The sequence below is a fragment of the Nyctibius grandis genome, chromosome 4 (assembly GCF_013368605.1).
Source record: "Nyctibius grandis isolate bNycGra1 chromosome 4, bNycGra1.pri, whole genome shotgun sequence".
Lineage (NCBI taxonomy): Eukaryota > Metazoa > Chordata > Aves > Nyctibiiformes > Nyctibiidae > Nyctibius > Nyctibius grandis.
In genome coordinates this window covers 61,207,837-61,228,359 of record NC_090661.1, presented here as the reverse complement: position 1 = coordinate 61,228,359, position 20,523 = coordinate 61,207,837, and the positions used below count along the sequence as shown (strand labels likewise).

At 41.9% G+C, this 20,523-nt stretch overlaps 1 protein-coding gene across 1 annotated transcript in view; it reads right to left on the bottom strand.

Moving 5' to 3' along the window:
- DYNC1H1 (dynein cytoplasmic 1 heavy chain 1) overlaps positions 1–18,438 on the bottom strand; it is a 46,200-nt gene extending 27,762 nt beyond the window's left edge. Inside the window, 28 exon segments of the mRNA XM_068399670.1 lie at positions 677–777; positions 1,055–1,337; positions 2,043–2,237; positions 2,321–2,509; positions 2,585–2,750; positions 3,494–3,667; positions 4,382–4,548; positions 4,775–4,921; positions 5,327–5,536; positions 5,617–5,727; positions 6,339–6,452; positions 6,821–6,976; positions 7,517–7,756; positions 7,977–8,096; positions 8,177–8,287; positions 8,400–8,576; positions 8,717–8,857; positions 9,004–9,150; positions 9,406–9,555; positions 10,173–10,352; positions 10,645–11,721; positions 12,220–12,447; positions 12,556–12,827; positions 13,017–13,203; positions 14,105–14,360; positions 14,582–14,755; positions 15,351–15,438; positions 18,109–18,438. Of these exon segments, the coding sequence (XP_068255771.1) occupies positions 677–777; positions 1,055–1,337; positions 2,043–2,237; positions 2,321–2,509; positions 2,585–2,750; positions 3,494–3,667; positions 4,382–4,548; positions 4,775–4,921; positions 5,327–5,536; positions 5,617–5,727; positions 6,339–6,452; positions 6,821–6,976; positions 7,517–7,756; positions 7,977–8,096; positions 8,177–8,287; positions 8,400–8,576; positions 8,717–8,857; positions 9,004–9,150; positions 9,406–9,555; positions 10,173–10,352; positions 10,645–11,721; positions 12,220–12,447; positions 12,556–12,827; positions 13,017–13,203; positions 14,105–14,360; positions 14,582–14,755; positions 15,351–15,438; positions 18,109–18,382 (5,835 nt within the window). The 5' untranslated portion in view covers positions 18,383–18,438.
- Between the last annotated feature and the right edge of the window lie 2,085 nt (positions 18,439–20,523).

Sequence of the window (20,523 nt, the reverse complement as noted above, 5' to 3'; positions counted from 1 at the left end):
TACTAGAATTACAAAACATTTCAGAAGAGCAAACTGGATGGCCAGAGTATGATAAGGCTTCCACCTAAAGAACAGCCTTTAGGGTAGGATTCTGCAAAAGGCAACACGAGGGAATACGATGGAGTTGTTTATATATATATACCTGACAGAGGTTTTTATTTTGAGACGTCTGACATGTTAACGTTGACAGAGGCATTTAATCTGTTTCTCTGTTTGAAGACACCATTAATTTTTAAGTATCTGGGTAAATTCTCTTAGTTTTGAGTAATCTTTCACATGCTGAGGCAAACTCTACAGGTATGTCACAAAGGGTAATTTGGTCATCATGTAGCTACTTCAGCAGTCTCGCACTCTGATCTGTTCTCCATTAAACCAGTACTATCAATGCAAACTAAACAGATTAAGTTACTTTCCTAAATCCAGTCTTAAGCTCTTGCTGCTATAGAAGTACCCATTCTAAAAAAACAGCACACCTCCCCCCACCCCCAGTAATGTTCTGCCTCACTTGTGCTTTAGGCATTTTTTGTTATAGAGCATCTGTATGATCCACAGATACCCTACTCAGTTAAGACTTATAGATAAATCATCTTGAAAGTAAACACTACTGGCTGTTCTAGAGTTCTCAAGAGATTCCTAATGCTTGTTAGCAAAGACAACATTTTTTAATCAAACTTACCTGGAAGTCAAATGTTTCATCACAGTTGAAAACCAACACAAAGCGGCCAAGCTGATGTCCAAGAGCCTTAACAGATTCCGTTTTACCAGTACCAGCAGGACCTATTTGTGAAGTGGGACAGACATGTTTTAGTGTTTATTGTGTGAGATACCACTGCCTACTCACGTAATCTGCCAGAATGCTGATTCTGATGGTCCCTGACAAGACGGTTCAGTGAAACCTAAAACTGCTACAACTTCCCTCAAAAGACTGTTTTGTTCTTCAGTATCTTAGTTGTAAGTGTTCTGCATGTTTACATTAAAGCTATATATTAGAGAGTATAAGAGTTTATATTATATACTTGTCTCAAGTTTTTATTTTACTTCAGAACAAACTTACCAAATGGTGATCCTCCAAGTCTTGCCTCCAGGGCTTGTGTCATTGTCAGGTAACAGCGGTCAGTAAGAGGAGTCTGTACTAGCTTATCCTGAACACCAAGGTACTCAAAACCATAGTTGAATTTGGCATTTGCCATCTGAATGGAGAGCTGCTGCAACACATCTGTCTGCTTTGGGTCAAAGTAGAATCGCATTTGGCTGAGCCACTCAAAGGATTTGGAGTTGTCGATCTTGCTTTTGATCAGTGATCTTGTAACATCTCTCTGGTGCACCAACTCGGTGATCTGGAGAATGAAGGAACTCCTTAGACCACAGCAATACAAGCCATTGCTAATAAAGCCAGGAATCCTACAGCTTCTCAGATTAGCATAGTAAATTGCCATCACTTAGAAATCATGACCTACCAACAGTCTCTGCCTTAAAATCTGCTGCTGCAAAGACAAAACTAACAATGTTGACTGCTCTTGTTAAGGACTTCCCTAGCTTTCAGCAAAGTGCTCCAGTCCAGTTAGTCTGTTAATCCATTATATGAGTGAACTAGATATTCTACTTGCCAGAAACTATGAAGGCAGGTACTCCTAAAACAGACCAGATACTTCCCTCTCAAAATCTACAGAAATAACCCAGGATGATTTTAACTTTTCCCCCTCTCTCAATCCTTATCTACAAACAAAAGCATATAATAATTACAAAAATAAGCAGCTTAATGGGATAGTTTACTTTTGAATGAAGAAATCCGTAACTTCTATATTTGGAAGAGCTAATTTGAAGATCAATTCAGTAAGCTAGTCTACAATACGCTAGCACGCATTAAGCTGACTAGAGTAAAAAACTACCACCACCTCAGGATCAGGGCTTGATGTAGTTGCTTAAAATGCATGAAACTTTTTCCTAGAGGAAAAATAAGTCTTAGACTAATCAATCTTTTCATTAAACTTTTAAAAATCCTCACCTGCAAACCCAGAAGAGGAAAGGAGGTTTTTACTTACCAAGTGCTCCAGTTTTCTTCTGCGAAGAGGTGGCTGCTCCATCAGCACAGAGTCTGCCAGAACATTGAGTGTGACCTCAACATTAGCTAGCACAGAGTGGAGAGGACTGTTGTCTCCAGCTCCACCCATACCACTGAGGGCTGACTCGACATTCTCAGACCACGCAATCTGGGCTGACAGGACAACAAGCTGAGCCTGTGTAAGAAAAATCCTCATCAGATAAGTTTTCTTCACTAAATAACCAAGCTGCAGTATGCTTAAGTGTTCCATATTCACACCTGGTATTTGTCAATCCAAGAAATGTAGACTGCTGGATCAATTGAAGTTGCTTTTCCAAAGATTTCTACTTCAGTAACAGATTCTGCAAGCAATTTAGCAAGGGTCACTCTCATTTCTTTCTCAACAAGAGTGAGCCACTCATTGATCTTGGGATGTTCTGTGATGGAGACAGGTGTTTTGAACAGCACCTGCAAGAATTAGATTTAAGTCAGCCCATGTTCACTTATTTTCAGAATTTTATTTAAAAAACACTGCAGCTATACCTCCTCTCCTTCACGTGAGGATATCCCAAGAACCACAGAATTATCTTCATTGAGAATAATGCTAGAAACACCAGCAAACATCTTCTTGAAGTGTTTCTGCAGCTTAGCAACATTTTTGCTGTTTCCAATGATTTCAAGCAAGTCTTCATCACCAACAAAATAAAACCTAATAATTACATAAAATTAGATCTATATCAGAACTCCAATTATAATTTTTAATTTATTTATGCTTCATAGATGGCCACTATATGGGAGTAATTGACACTCATTTCCCCAACACTGCAAGAGTGCATGAACCATAGATTTGCTAGAAGTTATACTTCAGTTCTAAGATTAAGTCTCAGTTCATGTGGTCTGTACCACACAAAAGCGTATACATGCTCCATACTGCGGATTGTTTTCTTTACTTTTCCTCCCCTGAAATACCCACGGTAGAGCCTGGGATTGAATTAAGTCTGTTAGGCAGGGAGAACTCCCACCCAATACCTCCCTCACCCTTACTCTCTCATTCTAAGTGACAAACTAGTTGAGGACTACTGGTAAGTCAGAACCAATGACTTAAATACTGGATTGTGACAGTTTAGACACTGTCCTTCAATCAAATTGCAGAATTAAGCAGTTCAAAATAGAACCTGTAAGTTTACAGAAATCAGAATTTCCTTAAGAAATATCTGAATACTACAACCAGCCACAGATGAGCAAGTAGGGGAAGTTCTAGTCCTATTTCCTGAAAGTAACTATAACTGAATTTTGTATTTAGACAACAGATTTAAATGGTCATCTCATATATATATATATATATATATGCGCATAAATGAAAATTGGCAGAGGCTTTACAGAACAGTACACCAATTCCTGCACAGAAACATCAAATTACTTTACTTCAAGAGTCAACTAAAGTCAAGTTACCGAGGGAAAGAGGACCTCTCCCTTTCCAAGTATTCTCCCAGTGCCTTCTGTATCTTCCCAAGCAAGTCTGCCAGTCTCTCTAATGACCTCTGCACACCTTGAATGTTAAGAACATCCATCACAAGTGGAGACTTGGATACCTTTTTCATGAGTGCCAAAAATTCAGTGCTGATGCTGCAAGTAAAATAACACAGTACATTAGTACAAACTCAGTAACCAAAGGCCTGTGTAACACCAAAGTTATTTGTCTCTAAATGACCACTGCCTCTCTAATTGTTGCTGCTGCCCTAGGAAACACAAAGCTAAATTCCCAAAATAGCTCTTCATATACCTCAAGTCCGCAACAACAAAATCTAACTTCTTTGCAATGTTCAATCTACCAATCCCATTGCTGAAGGTCTACTTTTCTTCATTTCCTGAAGAGATGCATAAATCTGATTTTTGATCTGACTGGAAGTGTGTGGAATGAATAAGGATAACCTGAGCAACTTAAAGCAGAGGAAGAAAATTATGTTTAAGGGTGAAACTAAAGGCTGTGGCAACAGAAATCAGCCTGCTTGTTGCAGCCACAATGCCAGAAAAATCCTTGAGGTAGCTGACTGGAACTAGCAAGAAAAAACACCTGAATACCAATCATCATCTAAAAACTGTACATCAGCCTGTTTATTATAAACCTTTTTCTGTCTTAATTGTCTACATGCACCTCTTGCCATGTTTGTTTGCTTGATGAACTTACGTCTACAGCAGGGCTGTAATCCAGCTGGACCAGGTAAGAATACAGTCAGTATTTCAACTTAGAGTGTGCTACGCTGAAGTCATGAAGTTGCAGGCCTGTCCACATGGTGGTCCAAGGGAGGCAAGAAAAGAACTAAGCAATTAAAAAGTTACCTCTGGAACCGCTGAGTCTCCACAGGCAGCAAGTGCTTGATGTCTGCACTACCAGTAAAGATGCCCTCCAGGTAGACCCATCGCCTTTGGACATCTATCCAGACATCAAAGAGCGCCATGATACGGTTCAGCTTATCTTCCCAACTAAGGGCATCTTCCTCAAACACCTAAAGTTTAAATGCTGCATTAATATTCATGTTAATAGTATCAGGAGTTTGACTAATAATAATTATTAGTGGAAACAGTTGTTTAAGATTTACAAAGTATGCATATGCAATTAATTGTCTGTCAACTTAGATAGTGAATATAGTCCCTGCTGACAAATATATTAACTAAACAAGAGAGGAAGGCAGAATTAAATGAAGATTCTTTTAACTTTGTTCTCCATTTTACCTTGTAGTATGGTGACAGCTTCATAGCAGACACGCTGTTAATGTGCTCTTTTACTTTGTTGAAAAGGTCATCCCATCCACGAATCAAACGACATTTGTTCTGGTAATTGACCAAGTCCAGTTCGTACGTGTTCCACACTTCTCTTATCTGAAGAAAAAAATGTTTAAGATATGACATCAATCATTTCCGCTCCAACATAGTTACAAAGTAGACATGTATTACAGTAATCAGATTTTACTTTTTTTTTATCCTAGGATTCTGGGGTTATGCTCAAGATTTTGTTAAAAATATTGAGAATAGGATGCGGTTAGGTAAAACGTAAACAAGGTGGGGTCTTTGCAGCCATTATCAAAGACTGCTTTTCCCAAATAATGCAAGTTTCATCAGAGGAAGTTTAGATAGCTTTAAGCTGTTTCCCAAAACAGTGTTCCATTGGGTCTCAGCACTTGTATCAACAACTTGGATTGACAAGTTTACTATGCGAGTGTCAGCTACCCAACAGCAAGGCTTTGATTTGCTATTATGTGCATACATACAAGAGCTGATACTAGCCTGTTTCAAGAACTCCTCCAAAGCCATCTCTCCCTGAGCCACGAGCAGTACATCTTTGACGATTGCTTCATTTCTCTGTAAATCGACATCCCAGATCTGACCCAGGGTCAATTCTGAGACAACCCAGTTAACGTGAAGCCTTTTCATCAGCTGTTTCCAGTGACGATCTTTAAGTGCCTCGGATTTCAGTTCAATAACTAACATGTTTATCTACAGAAGTCAAGAAAACAAGTTACATCATTGAACTTGAACTATAAAATACATGCATTTTAAAAATGAGTATAATTTACCTTCATGTAGCCCTTCAGAAGTCTCTGGACATACTCGTAGGAGGCATACTGTCGCAAGCGGGCAGGGAAGTTTTTCAGTTGGTTCAGCAGACCATCTAAATTTTGTCGAAGCTGTCAATAACATAAGAACAATGAAATCATTCTCTGCAAGTGCTGTGCAAGTAGTTGTATGAGTTTGCAGTTGTCTGTATATTCTTATAGAAATCACTCTAATGAGATGTTATCTACAGTACAGCTCTTTCTGTTATATGTATTTGCGTAAGATGCAGTTACTCTATAGCTGGGAATGTAATTTTATTGGTCTGATTAAGATCTACGAAATAGCATTGTCACAGGCAGTTTACGGCTATTGCACTCTACCTCCTGAGCACTGAACTAAAACTGATGCTGTTCATCCAACCATATAATGAAGTTTCCCTACTGAGGTCCAAAAGCCTACTTAAAACCAGCAGAGTTTCTTCTCTGTAGATGCAGTCAGTCCAATCTCAATTTCAAAACTACTGGAGCTGCATAAGTCCCCTGCAAAATTATTTAAGTTGTGACAAACCCCGTGATTTTTTTTTAGCATAGCATGAGAAGAAACATGCTCATGAGATACTGAAAAAGGTACTTAAACACTGAAAATGATCTGAAACATGACAACTAAGCATGTTTATCTCAAATTCTTAATTTGCATATACTTGCAGTAGTTAACATTGTTTATGTATGCAGAAGTGAAGTACCTTGCGAGGCTGTACTGAAACCCAGGGTTGTTCTTTCATTTGATCAATCTGTTCCCAGACCTTAGAGAGTTCAGACCAGACGCCTTTGAGATCCTGTAACTCTTCAAGGGCTACCTATAGTAAAGAATGTATCAAACATCAGCAGTTATTCCTAATTTCTTCAAAGTTGTTAGTGTGGGGGAGTTAGAATACTTTTCACATGTCAAAAATGTTCAGATAGCTTGTCAATTCAACAGAACTGCAACAGCAAGGGACCCAGATGAGATTTTTGCATCTCAGGCCACATAACAGCTTCAAGAGAATAAGACAGTCAAGGAAGAGATCACAATCTCTTAAGGCTAGAACTGAATGAGTGTGGAGACTGTGTCTTGATGCTAGTACATCGCAGGCTACTTTCTTAAGTCACTTTCTTAAGGGAGAGAAAGATGGAACCGAAACATTTTTATCTGAAACTGACAGGAAGTTGTGTGAGCAGGTTGTACCTGGACGCGCTCTTCACTGCCACTGAGTAGTCCTGTATCTGTTAGTTCCAGAGCTTCCTTGGCCTTCGCACACTTCTCGCGATCATCCTTCAGCCTACCAAATTTTCCTTCGTAAATGGTAAGAGCTTGAAGAGCCTCTTCTGGACGCAGGTTTCCCTAAAGTTTGCATGGGATACATTAATCCAAAAACCCTACAATCAAGTTGAAGCTAAGTTAAAAGCAAGGACTAAATACTAAATGTTGGTCTGACTTATTATTTTTCCTTTTCCAGTTTGCTGACAATAAGACTACATACTAATCCAGAGTAAGTCTCATCCCATTTTTATATGCAGTTTTTGGCTTTACTAAGTATCACTTTAAGGGAAAAAAAAGGCAAAAAAGCAACTTGCTTCTGAATCCTCCCACACGCATGCTGCTGACATATCCCTTGTTCCAGCCAAAGCTCTGTTAGTAACTGAAGTCATCTTGCTTTTTGCACCTAACAAAGGCCTATGTTTTAGGGGTAAATTTCCCTCTGCTACACTCCCCAAAAAAATCAATACATTGGCAAGTTATTACAGAACCCTCCAAAAGACTTTTACCATAATCTAAAATGAAAAACTGCAAAAAAACCCCATAAAAATAAACTGCCTACTTCTTATTGAATGCAGAGAATCTACCTCATTTGCTGAATGAATATTAATCATCACTACTTACTGTTACAGGCTTTGTTTTCTCCCAGTCTGTTAGCAAGTCAGTTGTTCGGCTCTCCACTGCACGATCCTCTTGAACTATCTTCATCTGCAAATTTGCTACTTGTTGTTGAATGGCAGAATCCTTTCTACGCATGATGTCATTAAAGGCACCCCATTCTCCTTCAATGTTGTCAATGTACAGCCAAGAGGATGGAAACTGGAACCTTTGTTTCTCAAGCAAGCGCTGACCATTGCGATAAAGCTACAAGAGACAGTGATTACAGTTAAAAAGACAAAACTAACTTAAGTCGCATGGGTAAACACTCAACACATTTTAACAAGCGCTCACTATAGAGTTCACAGGATTCCGCAGGATAGGAAGTTCAAGTCTGTTCTCAAGAGAACTTGAATATCATGAAGCTGCATCTTAAGAGCTAAGCCTGACATTTCCAGAAGTAAGAATCATTAGCAAGTCAACATACCTCAACTTGCTTTTCAAACTGCTTGATCTTGCGTTTCAGGGACTGCACGTATGTGATGAATGTCACTGCATCTGATGTGCTGGCAGTGTCCACTGAATGCTGCTCCAGTTCTTGACGGGACTGTTTGGGGCACAAATCTGTTTTAGAAGTCTAGAACAGTTGATCTGCAAGTGAAAAACTGGAGTTTGGACTTGTCTTACCTTAGAAATTTGTGAATGAAACTCTGTCATATTCTGACCAAGCATTTGGCCAAATTTGCTGAGCACTTCCTTGTGCCAGGAGTCATACTTCAAGTTCACCTTTGATTGCACCTACAAATGAATAAAGTTACATAACAGTAATCTGTCAGCCTTGCTATTTTCTGTTATACACCTACTCTGAAATGTAATGCATTTACCACAAACAATAATTACAATTTCTTACCTTGCCATAGTCTATGACAACAGGTCCAAATTCCTTTCTGGTTTCGGCATTGTCAAATGTTCCTCTCGCTTTTCTTATCTGAACTAAGAGGGCTTGCCACTTATTCAGGTCTTCTCCAAGACGGTTGTATATGTTTTCAGCCTGCATGTCCCACAGACACTGGTACTGCAGCCATACCTAATTGAGGTATTTCACAAAAATGTTCAGAACTTCTCCAGCATATTCCAAAAGACGTGTCTCTCTCCACCCCCCAGGAAAACTGAGAGAAAAGTCTATGTTCGTTTTAGCTGTAGCATTACGTGGTGTCAGCCTCTTACCTTGACATACTGCTCCACTTCAGTCACAATTCCCACGATAGCAGAGTATGACTCCTCCAGAGCTGCAGGGCCATCAGGCATCCTTGTCAATGCATTACGGTAGAACTTCTCTTCCTCAGACAGCTCGTAATGCACTCCTACCTACGAACCACAATTATACATGTGATATACATTAATTTCTGGAGCACTGAGATTAAGTCCTAGATAAAGATAGTAAGATATCGAGCACAATTAAGTGCAAAGTGAAAATAATTGCTCAGATTTAGATACAGCTTCATTACACTTACCTGGTATCTCTGACTTTGAATTCTTGGTAGCGACAGGATTACCATCTTCCAAGAAAACATTTCTTGATAAAGTTTGTATCTACATTCTTCAATTGGTGGATTCAAGTATATCACCTGGTTGGTTATTCTTAGTTCATGTACAATGTTCTGCAGAAACAGTAAACACACTCAAGTTTTACTGGCAGATACTACTATATGTAGACAAGAATTTTGGACTTCAAGAAGTAGCACACACTTTTGAAAAATCAACTTGCACTTAAGTGGGAGAAGGCAAGTATTCCTCCAAAACCAGGTGCAGAAGAAGTATTTGTCTCCCATATAAGCCTCCGACATAATTCTTGCATTAAGTAATTGACAATGAGGGGAAAAAAGCAAACAAAAAACCTCCCCAACAAAACTTACTTTGATCTTGGGTTCTCCACCAGGCTTATGGCTCACTTGAGGAGCATCTGTATCCATGTCAACTTCTGCTTTGTCATCTGCTTGTCCAAGAAGAACTTGGGTCCAGGCCCTCAGTCCAGCTTGCAAACGAACACCCAGGATTCTTTCAATCTAAAGAAAATAAGCCACAATGAAGGAAAAAGCTACATATTCACTGCATAAAGATCCCCTCAACCGATATATTCTGACACCAGGCACACTACAGTGCCTCAAAGAACCAAGTGCTCCTTTACTAAGTCATTGAAGGGGTTTAAGAGTTTTGGTAAATTTTCACTGAATATCAATTCAAAGCTTCTCCTGTCCTCATGGACATTAATGGAATTAAACAATTTTAACTGCTTTGAAGTTGGCCTAGTGTCCAATAACCTGAAACTTGATCTCAACAGGCAGAAACAAACAATATGAAGGCAATGAGTCTTCGCTACTGGCACAGCAAATTTTCACCACCTTTATCTACCCCGCTCCCCAGCACCTCCTAGGCAGTCAAGCTGTATCAAACTTTTTTCTTCAAAGGACAAAACTCCCCTTGAATTCCTTGATCTCAAAAGTCAACAGCTAAAACCAAACAGGTCTTGCATCACCTGCATACTGAAAACACACTGAAATTTTCAGAGAACGGGGAGACAGAATTTTCCCTGTGTGACTACGAAGAGCATAATGAAAAAACATTCTGCACCTGATTAAAATGTTTCCTCTAAATATATACAACTCCTTGCTCTCAAACCTACCTCCATATCCAACTTATTGACCCAGATTGGCAAGTTTGAATATGAATGAAGATTTAAGTCATCCACAGCTTTCTGAACCCTGTTCAAGATTTCAGAGAAAGTCTTGTGATCATACATGCACGTTTCCAACGATCTCACTTCCAGGTCTATTTTCTCTTCAATAATGAGCAGATCATCCACCTAAAATGGTTTAGGAAAAATATGATGTTTAGTTTGACAGGTTAAATAGAGGCAACAATAACTATACAGTTATGGTTCGTCACTTCTCTTTATTTGGATGCAGCAAGTAGTACTTCTAAATAAAACTGATAGACAAGATCCATTCAGCTGGCCAATTTGTGCCAACTCAATCAGCTACCTGACTGAGGAGCTACAGAACAGGTCATCAGCTATCCAATCCCGCTTTTGGTTAACCACACATTACTGAAGTATAAATGTAAAAATTTTGCAGAATTTGAAAGCTAAAACAAACCTTTTCCTGGAAACTGAAGACAGTCTCGGCTAAGCGCTGTACATACGGATCAAGTTTGTACGACTCCCACACGAGTGCAATTCCTTCTGCAATCAAAGCTTGCACCTCTTTCTTCAAGCCAGCAACCAGAAGTGAGATAGTATTACGCTCTTCTACTTTCTCACATGTTCGTTCATATGTACGGACACTTTCAATGAGAGAAATAGCAAATGGATAGAGCTGGTTTGCTTGGTGAGCTTTGTTGACAATGGCTAGTGGAACACGGAAACCAAGCCACTTCAGGTTTCGGACTTCTTTTGAAAGTGTAATGATTTCTGGGAGGAAGTTGACTTTCAGTTTCAGGACATTTCCAGTTCGACCTCTAACACGAGTGCTTTCAATGGTGAAAATACGACCAGACACGCCAAGATTGCGCTGCTGAACTTTTCTTGCCCAGTCATCAAAGATCTCCTGAGTGTTGAGCTTCATGCGAAAGCTATCTCCATCCTGCTTTAGCTTCTGACCTTCTACATGGTTCTCCCAACCTTTGCCAAGGACATCCTCAACACGTTTCATGTAAGCAGTGAGCTGTCTGTCAATCTGTTTTGCCCAAATTATAGACCCAGACACAGGAGGCAAGTCACGCACATGACTCATTTTACAAGCTTGACTCTGGGGGTATTGTACTTTAAATTTGTCATGAAGAGACTCAATATCATCTTTTACACGCTGGATCAATTGTGTTTGATATTCACGAATGGCACCGCGAATGTGAGGTCTGACAAACAAGGCATTAAACCGAGAGAAGATTCTGAACATTTCATTGGCATTCTTTGCTGTACCAAGCTGGTCTCTCAAACGGGCAGTTATTCTTGTTTCAACTCTATCAATTCTTTCATCATATCGTTTCATTGCTGCCTCCCAGGCTTCTGTACCTTCTTTGGAAACATCTAAGCCATCTACTTCCTTAACATTCTCATAAGCAAGATTGACCTCTTCAATTGCATTAGCATCCGCAGCATCAAAAAGGACTTCTGCTACTTTCATATCCTGTGGTTCAGGTACCTCTCCTTGATTTTGCTGGGCAACAGCAGTTACCTGCATTAAAATCACAGTTTCGTGAGTTGGATGCTTCAAAATTTACCTACAAATAGCTAAGCACAATCTGTTCTAATAAGCATTGCAAACCCCCTACAAATCAGTACCAAATCCTTAACAATGTTTCAGTCATGTTTCAGATTTAAGTTCCACTAGGAATGGGGCAACACAGTTACTTTACAAATTTCCAGGACTGTGCAGCATAATCTCATTTTCCATTGTGGTCTAGTCAGGCTCAAGTATTTACACATTTACTTACTAATCTCCTAAGTCTGGACTTGCTGTGTCTATTAACATGAGCATGGTCATGTAGTATGCGAAGTACGTCAGAATTAAAGCTACATCTATTAGCAAGGGTTCAAAACTAGACTGTTTTTGGAAGTAGACAGCAAAACTGAATGTTACATTAGTTTTGTGTTGGTTACATTTTAAAGCAACAGTGAACACTCTCGAAGAAGCCGCACAGATTTTCTGTCTGGTAACAACCAAGAATATTACCTGAGGTCGCAAGACTCTCACAATAACTGCCCTCAGCTGCTCATGCTGACGCCTGAATTTCCTCATTTGATCAAGACGACTTTGGAGTCTCCTATGAGCAGGATTGATACGCCACACCATCTTCAGGTTCTCTTCCCTTTTTCTTTTCACAATATCTCTCAGCAGAACTTGTAGCTTCTCATATTCATCATCCCAGGTCTGGAAAACTTCGAAGCATGCAACCATTACCTGAATAGAGTTTTAGAATATGACCTTTAGCTCCCAAATCAAATGCTCCTTAAAGTCACTATTCAATGCAAAAACGCAGCTGCCAGTGCCACAAAACCATGAACGTACCTTTTCAAATTCTTCATAGGCAACATGCATTAGCTTTCTGGTTCCCAACACTTTAAGTAGCTGAGAGCTCAGATCTCTTGAAATAGCCTCCACTAAACGCAATGCCCTTTGGATCGGGTATTTTGTGTTTCTGATTTTTCTCAAATGGGTAAATATTGCAACAAGGGCCTGCCTTATTTTGTCCAGCTCAGTAGCAGACAGCAGGTCATTCAGTGGAAAGTCTTTCATCAGTGGATTATAGTCATTCACAGTTTCCAGAGCCTGTTTTAGACCTAAATGTAACAGACGAGATTTTGAATGGAAATTTCATTTCATGAATCAAATCTGCCTAAGACAGTAGCTTTAACTAGACCAAGGTTACTCTAAACAGCATTGTTCTCTGGACCACAATGTTTTAAGTTTCGTAACAGGTTAAATTCCACAGGACGTTCGTGAAAAATTTTATTGAACAGCCATTTTACCTGTGTCTGTATCGAAGCTGACAGTTGCATGAAAACGTTTGCCATGTTTTAGAATATCCAGAGTTAGAAGAACTTCTGGGCTTTCACGTTTTTCCTGAATGCGATACAGAGCCCGTTCCAAATTTAACCAGAAGCTTATCTCCTGTAATGCAGTGCCTGATGCAGGATCTCGATCTAGTTTGGTCACCTTAGAAGTAATAAAGGGAACGGAGGGAGAGGGAGGGAGAAAAGCATTAATTTACATGCTTCAACTGTAAAAACTTGCTCTATTACTGAATATAATTTAAACACATAGCATCTACTAGGTTTTAATAAGCCAACATCAGACAGTTTTGGCACTTATTCTGTGAGAAATGTAGGAACTGCAGTGCAAGAAGAGTCAAGGTTTAATTCCAGTGGCCGTAAAGGTCAGTTTTAGGACCTTCATGTAATATCTTCAGCATAGCCTAAAAAGGTCACCTGTCCACCTCTCTGTATTCTGGTTAATGACAGAGGAGCCAGGCAAGAAAACAAATGTTTTATGCTCTGGAGTAAGAAAAGGCACTGCTCTTTCATGAGTTTACTGTGCCCATGGAGGTAAAAAAGCCAGATTAGTATCTGAGATGCTATTTCTGAGTGACAGCAGAAGAACAGCAGAGTTCTTTTGAAAAATAACAGGCAGGAGTACAAGAGATTACAAGATAGCACTGGAGCAACTGTTCTGAAGTGGTTGTGGATGCACCTGGGGAAACAACAAAACAAAACAAGACCTGTTTCTCTCAATCTCCTCCAAAGATTTGAAGAATAGTTACAAAATTCACAAGGTTACTGGCAGTTACTTGAGTCTATTACAGTAGAGATAAAATAGTCATGCTATCAGCTACTTGCAGAACAATTTAGACTAGACTCTAAATTTAGACAAGGCTTAGTCTAGTCTAAAATTAGACTTAGTCTAATTTAGACTAGCATCTCCAGTGTCTCAGAAAACTGGTCTCAGATTCAGAGTATCATTCATGGAGCAGTATTTTACCAGTTTAACTGTAAAGAAGACACACAGTACTACACAGAAGTTTCTACCACATAGTCTAGTACTTGGGTTTTTTTTTTACCTTTTGTATCTCTCTAATCCAGCGGTTGACTCCAGATTGCAGCTGATTGAGGAATAATGGATCCTCAGCCTTCTCACCAAAATCTGTAACCTTTGGTTTTTCTCCACGTTCGTAACACTGCTTGGCAACATTAGTAATGGTTGCATGAATTGGCAGACTAATCTCTGGAATTTCAATATTCTGCTGCAGATGCAAGAGGCCCATTTCAAGTTCTGCAATCTTTTTCTCAACTGAAGGAGCCATCTTATCTCCATCCCTGAAAAGGCACAGATGTTTCCGTATAAGAAGCCAAAACAAAACCCATACACAACACATTTATGCCATCTGAACTACTTCCCCGGAGTCAGCAACAGCATCATATGCAGCTGTGTGCTTAAACAATTTCACATGACTTGCCTTGAACAGTCACTGTTATTTTTTTCATTAAACATCTATTTAATTCATTAGCAGAGAAGTGCAGTATTTATACTGAATTACCTGTCTGCTTTGCCAGATTCTCTGATATAGGACTTGAAAAAAGGAGCAACAGCATTGCTAATGAAAGAGTGTAATGTTTCATACGGAGAATCTTCACTGAGAGTGAGCACTCTCAGTTGCGAAGACACTGGTTTGTCGGCATCAATCACCGGTGTACGCTTAATGAATGCGAGGCTGCAGAACAGAGCAGAGAGTTAGCACCTGAACATCTGAAACTTAAGTGACAGTTAGAATAGCTTTAATCTGACTGCAAGTCTAGGTCACAGGAGTCAAATGCTAACCTGCATGATCATACTTTATAATCTTTCTTCTCAGAGACTTGAACACAAGTCTTCCAATAAATACATCTTTATACTTCAGTAATCGGCCAACCTTAGCTATCAGGAAGGACTCTGCAGTATGGGCACACTAGAGGCACACATCTTATGAAGCTTCACGTACAAATATGCATTAAGTGACAAATATGTAAGAATCAGTCATAACCAAAGATTACCATTGTATATGTTACATTTGCATGTATGCCAAACTAGTAAGACTTTGTTTCTTTAACCTCAGAGCTAGAAGTCCTAAGTCCATTCCTTTCAGACTCATGACACACCCTTGTTTTATCAGAGCCTCCACCTTGAAGCTACTGCCCCACCTGAATAAAAACACTGCATGAAGCATTAGGTAAACCGGAGGTAAATTTCTAGGTAAAGTAGGTAAAATCTGCTTGTGTAGGTTTTGCATTCATAGTGCAGAAATGTCAAGATCTATTTTACCAACTCACCTGTTTGATTTTATTCCATAATGAATGTCGGTGCTGATACTGTAGGAAATGAACTCTTTTTCCTCTTCTCCTTCATCTCCCACATCCTCTGCAAAAAACATGTTATGTAAGAAATATTTTGTTTCTAAGGCATCTGCCACTCTCTCTCGACTATCTTCTGCTACTACCAGACTACTTTCCGACCTTTAATTTCTACACCAACTTAATTAACTAAATTAAGTTAAATTTAACTTTGCAATATCCCTCAGATTCAGAGCGGGTTCATTGTTTTTTAACAAAATTCCATTAACGTTTTCAGGTTCCTATAAAAAAATCATAAAACATCACAGCAAGCAAATTATAACTCACATTCTGAAAGAGAAATCTTCTGCAATACAGAACGTGCGTTTATTTGTAGAGATATGTTGCCAGGATAACTACACTTCAGTGAGAACATTAAACAGCTGCTTTTTTTCTTTCAAAGGTTGCTTTGTCTTTTCAGACTTTTTCTTTGAAAGTGATTTGGAAATTAAGCCTCTGTACAAAAAAATCCTCCTGACAAAACAAAACCCCAAGCCACGGGAAGCACTCAGGCATTACCACAGCCAATGTATCACAGATGATGTAATTGCTGGGGATGCGGGCAGTTGTGCTGCAATGCAGTGATTTCGGTGCAGAAGGTTACTCCCTATTGGGGGACACACTCTGACTGGACGCAACGCAGCAGACTCTTGTCCTGCTCTGATTTCATTTGGCCCTTTATATGAGACACAGCCTCAGCGAGTCACATTTATGATCCCAGGCACCAGGAGCCTGGTCACAGAACAACACTGCAGTAGACACCACAGGAACCTGTATGAAAGGTGCTGGTAGGCTGTGCAGCTAGCGATACCACATAGCAGCTTTCATTACTCAGAAATAGAGCTTCTGTTTTATTGTATTTGTAATCAAGAATTTACTTCATACTATCTAGTCCGTGCACAAGTTTCAATAATAACATTGTTTTTAATAGTATCAGAGAAAATAAGATCTCCATATGCTGATGGAGGTTCGGAACCTGTTGAGTTTGAAGACTGGCTGTCACTTCAGAAAATCCACTCTCCTCAAACTGCTATGAAACCAGAAGACATCAATGGAAATGCCTTCTGCCCATAGTAAATTAGTACTTAGCTTCTAAAACATGCAATAAGTGTCTCAATTTGTTTTTAACAATACATATATAACAATATCTATGCGACAAGCCTGAAGCTAACCGATGACCACTATCTTTCATGGCTAACCAACCTCATAAGCCAGACATAAGAGAAATTTAGAAATCATCCGCACAGCCTATTAACATCGAATGAATTTTCTTTAAATCTTGTTAAACACTGTATCATGAATTCATGAAGACCGTTGTTCTTTTTTCCCCCTCTAGAAAATTCTGGTCTTATCTCTGCTGAAAAAAAAAGTCTCAAACTTTGGAAAGGGAAGGAGGATGATCAGTGGAAAAAGGCATAAGATAAACAAAGACAGGATGTTTTAAGCAACATCTTAAGTTCACAGTGAATAGACAGCGAGTGAAAGAACCTTCTTCATGTTTCCCTCAGTGTGCAGCCACTGCAAGGCATATATCCAGTATCTTACACTGTGGCTGTTGACATGTTAAATAACGCAGTATGAAGTATGACTATATTAAGAACTGATAAACTACTACAGGGACTAAACCAACAGCACACTAAGAGCAGACATCACGAAATTTAATATTAAATTTTTGCAAGCTCAAACTGGCAGGCATGTAGCCGTATACAGACCGTAGGTCTTGTTTAATAGTAAAAGTCTGCGTTATTAATTAAGCCTAGTAATACTTTACTACTGTTCATTAGGCTGGATTCTGTGACAATAAGTGCCTATTTAGCAACAGATTTGTTGATGATAAAAAGTCATTTTCAAAATAAACACAGTCAGTAACAGCAGCATGTAAATATCAAAGATGTTTCTCAAGTCAGAGTGTCAGCTTAGCTATAGTATTTAGTGCAGCATTTGATGAGGACCCTTTACAAGCAGCATGGCCACCAGGCTTTGCTAACTAAACAAAGACACTGCCAGGTCTACATCTTGATTTATGAACTTCAGAGTCTCGCTAACTAACCATGGAATAACGCTTTTCGCAGGCGGATTCAGGGTTTGGGTTTTTTCCCTCTTTTCTCCAGGGTTTATGGTTTTTTGTTGTTGTTGTTCTGCTTTAGACCGGTTATCCGCCTTGCCAAGGAGGTCATTTCCCCAGCAGAACGGAGGCGGCAGCAGGAATGCCTACAGCCCACTGACGAAGCACTTTCGCTGCCTTTCCCAGCAGGACAGGCTACAGCTGCAGCACACAAAGCGCCACGCCCAGCGCACAGCCCCGCCGCGCATCTGCCCCGAGCAGCGCCAGCTCAGGCCCCAGGCCCGGAGAACAAAGAATAACGGGGGAGGCCGGGCCAGGCGCGGGCGGCCAGCGCGGCATCCGCCCGCGGATGCAGGCCCTTGGCCGCGGCCACCGCCCTCGCCTACCGCCGAGCGCCGCCGCCCTCGGCTGTCCGGCCCCGGCGATGGGCCGCACCCACAGTGCGGCAGCCCGGCGCCTCCCCGGCCGGGGCCGTACGTGAGGGGGAAAGTCGCCGCAGCCCCTGTGGCGGGCGGGGGGAGCGGCGGCGGTGCGGCGCGCCCCTCCCACCCCACGGCAGGGCGGCGGCTCGGGGCAGACAGCGGCGGGCGCCGCCATTTTGACAGTGCGGCGGCCGCCCGGCTCTCGCCTCACCTTTGAGGGTGGAGCGCTCCACCAGCACCGTGTGGACCTGCGGGTCGGAGAGGAACTTGCGCATATGCTCCACGGCGCCCTTCTCCTCCAGCGCCGCCTCCAGCACCGCCGGGGCTTCGCCGCCATCCTCCAGCAGCAGCGGCACCAGCTTGCGCAGGTGCTTCTGCAGCACCGACACGTCGGCCACGTTCTGCACCGCCGAGCCCGACACCTCCATGCCGCCTTCCTCGCCGCCGGGGCCGCCGCCCCCACCGCCGCCGCCGGAGTCGGACATGCCGAGGCAGGGACACCGGCAGACGCGGCGCGCTCAGCCGCCGTCCCGGCACTGGCCCACCCGCCGCGCCGCAAGCCACGCCTCGCCGCGGGGGAGGCTGGGAAAGGCAGTCCGCCACGCCCCCCGCCGCCGGGCCGAGGGGCGAGCCCGGTCCCGGTCCCGGCGCAGCCCCGCCCGCCTCCCGGCAGCCTCCAGACGGCGCGGCGGGGTCCGGGCAGCGGCCTCGCCGCACCCGGGAGAGGGAAGGAGGGTTACTCTGCGGCAATGCGGGCGCTCTGCAGCCCCGCTGCCCCGCCTCTCCCCCCCGCCCCCGCATTTAACAAGTGTTTTATTCGAGTCGTTTCTTCTAGAAGGAGCGAGCGGTAGCTGAGCTGCGAGGGACGAGCTCCGCCAGCGCCCCTGCCCTCAGCTCTCTGGCGGCACAGCCCGGGTGAGATGCGTTAGCTACTGCCGCCCCGTTACCTGGAAGATAAAGCAGCCCCGGGGCTCATTTGTCCAAAGAAGAAAAATGTTTATTTCATGTGAAAAATAAACCCAGAAGCCATAAGAACAGGTGGTAGAAATGGCATTTTTCCATGAAGAAAGGAGCAGGCCAGCTTGTCACGAGCCAGGGCAGATTGGACGTGGCTTCTCTTCAGTGAAGAGCAACCCCCTACTCTACCTTGGGTGCTTTACATACCCGGCTCATCCAGCTAGCCCTGCTAATTACAGTTCAATGAATTCACCACCCAAACCATTAATCCCAGGCTTCTGTGAGACTGCTTTCCAAAAGCATCGGACACAAAGAACACAGGAGGGACTGAGAGCACTGCAGTGAGAAGAGGACTTTTCCCTTCAGAATCTCACTTCATTTTTAAAAATCCTTAAAGCTCTTTTACAGCTGCTACATACGGGCGGGCCGTATCCCAGTGTCTATGTCGGACTGATCTAAGGTCTGAGTTCAGCTCCTTGCTGCTGAGATGGACAAACCTGTTCCTCCTTGCCCAAACTAGTCCCCTCCCTCTTCTGGTCCTGGCTGGTATTTGAATGTGCCTGGGAGAGGGGAGGTGTCAGTGAAGTTCCAGAGCAACACTACTGACTCCCCCAAAGGACAGTGGGTCTGCTGCATGACCCACAGACTGAAAACTCCAGGTTTTGTTCATAGGGATGTGGAGAAAGGGCTGTCACCCAAAAAACCAAAAACAAGCAAAGAAACCATACAGAACTGCCTCTGAACCCCCTGTGCATTTCCTCAGGTGGCTACACAGGCAAACACACAGAGATCCTCAGGCCCAGGATCTGTTCGGATGTACTGCACAAGAAAGAAGGAAGCTGGGGTAGGATATCCTGCCTGACAAAGGAAATCCTGACCTGTAAGCCACTACACAGGTGTAACTCGGCATTAAAGCGTGTAAGTCCAGCTAGGATACTAGGAATGTGAAAAGCCCAGCCACATATTCCAGGTCCTCTGTTTCTACCTGGAAAAAAGTGTGCCTATGCTCAAGCAGACTTCTAAGGGGTTTAGGAGTCCAGCTGAACTTTGAAAAAACACTGATTTCTTAAGTAATAGAAATCTCAAACCTTCTTGTCTGGAAGGAAAATGATCTCTTCAGCAACCAAGTTTCAATCACAAGCACCAGAACTGATAGAGGTGATTAACTGAAAACCGATCAAAACCATTTAATTTTCACACTCCCCCCAAACCTTCATTAGAAAGGTCAATTTTATTTTTGATGAAGAAAAATAGTGGTAGATACTCATTTGAATATTCTATTTACAGAATATAGTTACTGAAATAGTGTTTAACACAACACTCACCTATTTCCATTTTCCATTCTAGTTTGCTCACACTCTACCATTCTTCTACATGCAGGTTAGATCTTAGGACTACATTTAATATGAAAAAAAGACCTATCTTTGCTAGGCTGTCTGAATTCCACCAAGGCTACCCCATATCTGGTCCTGCCTGCCTGCTTTCCAATGGGGAGAGAATTATCTACTTCTGACATCCACATAGTGTCAGTACAGACCAAGCATCCAAAAAACCACAGGTTAAATTAACATCCTGCCCTTCAGGATGTTTGTTAAAAGGGTGTTGGTAATACTCTTAAGCAACCTAGATATGTCTCAAGTGTAACTTGGCATCTCTTAGGAGGTTAGCT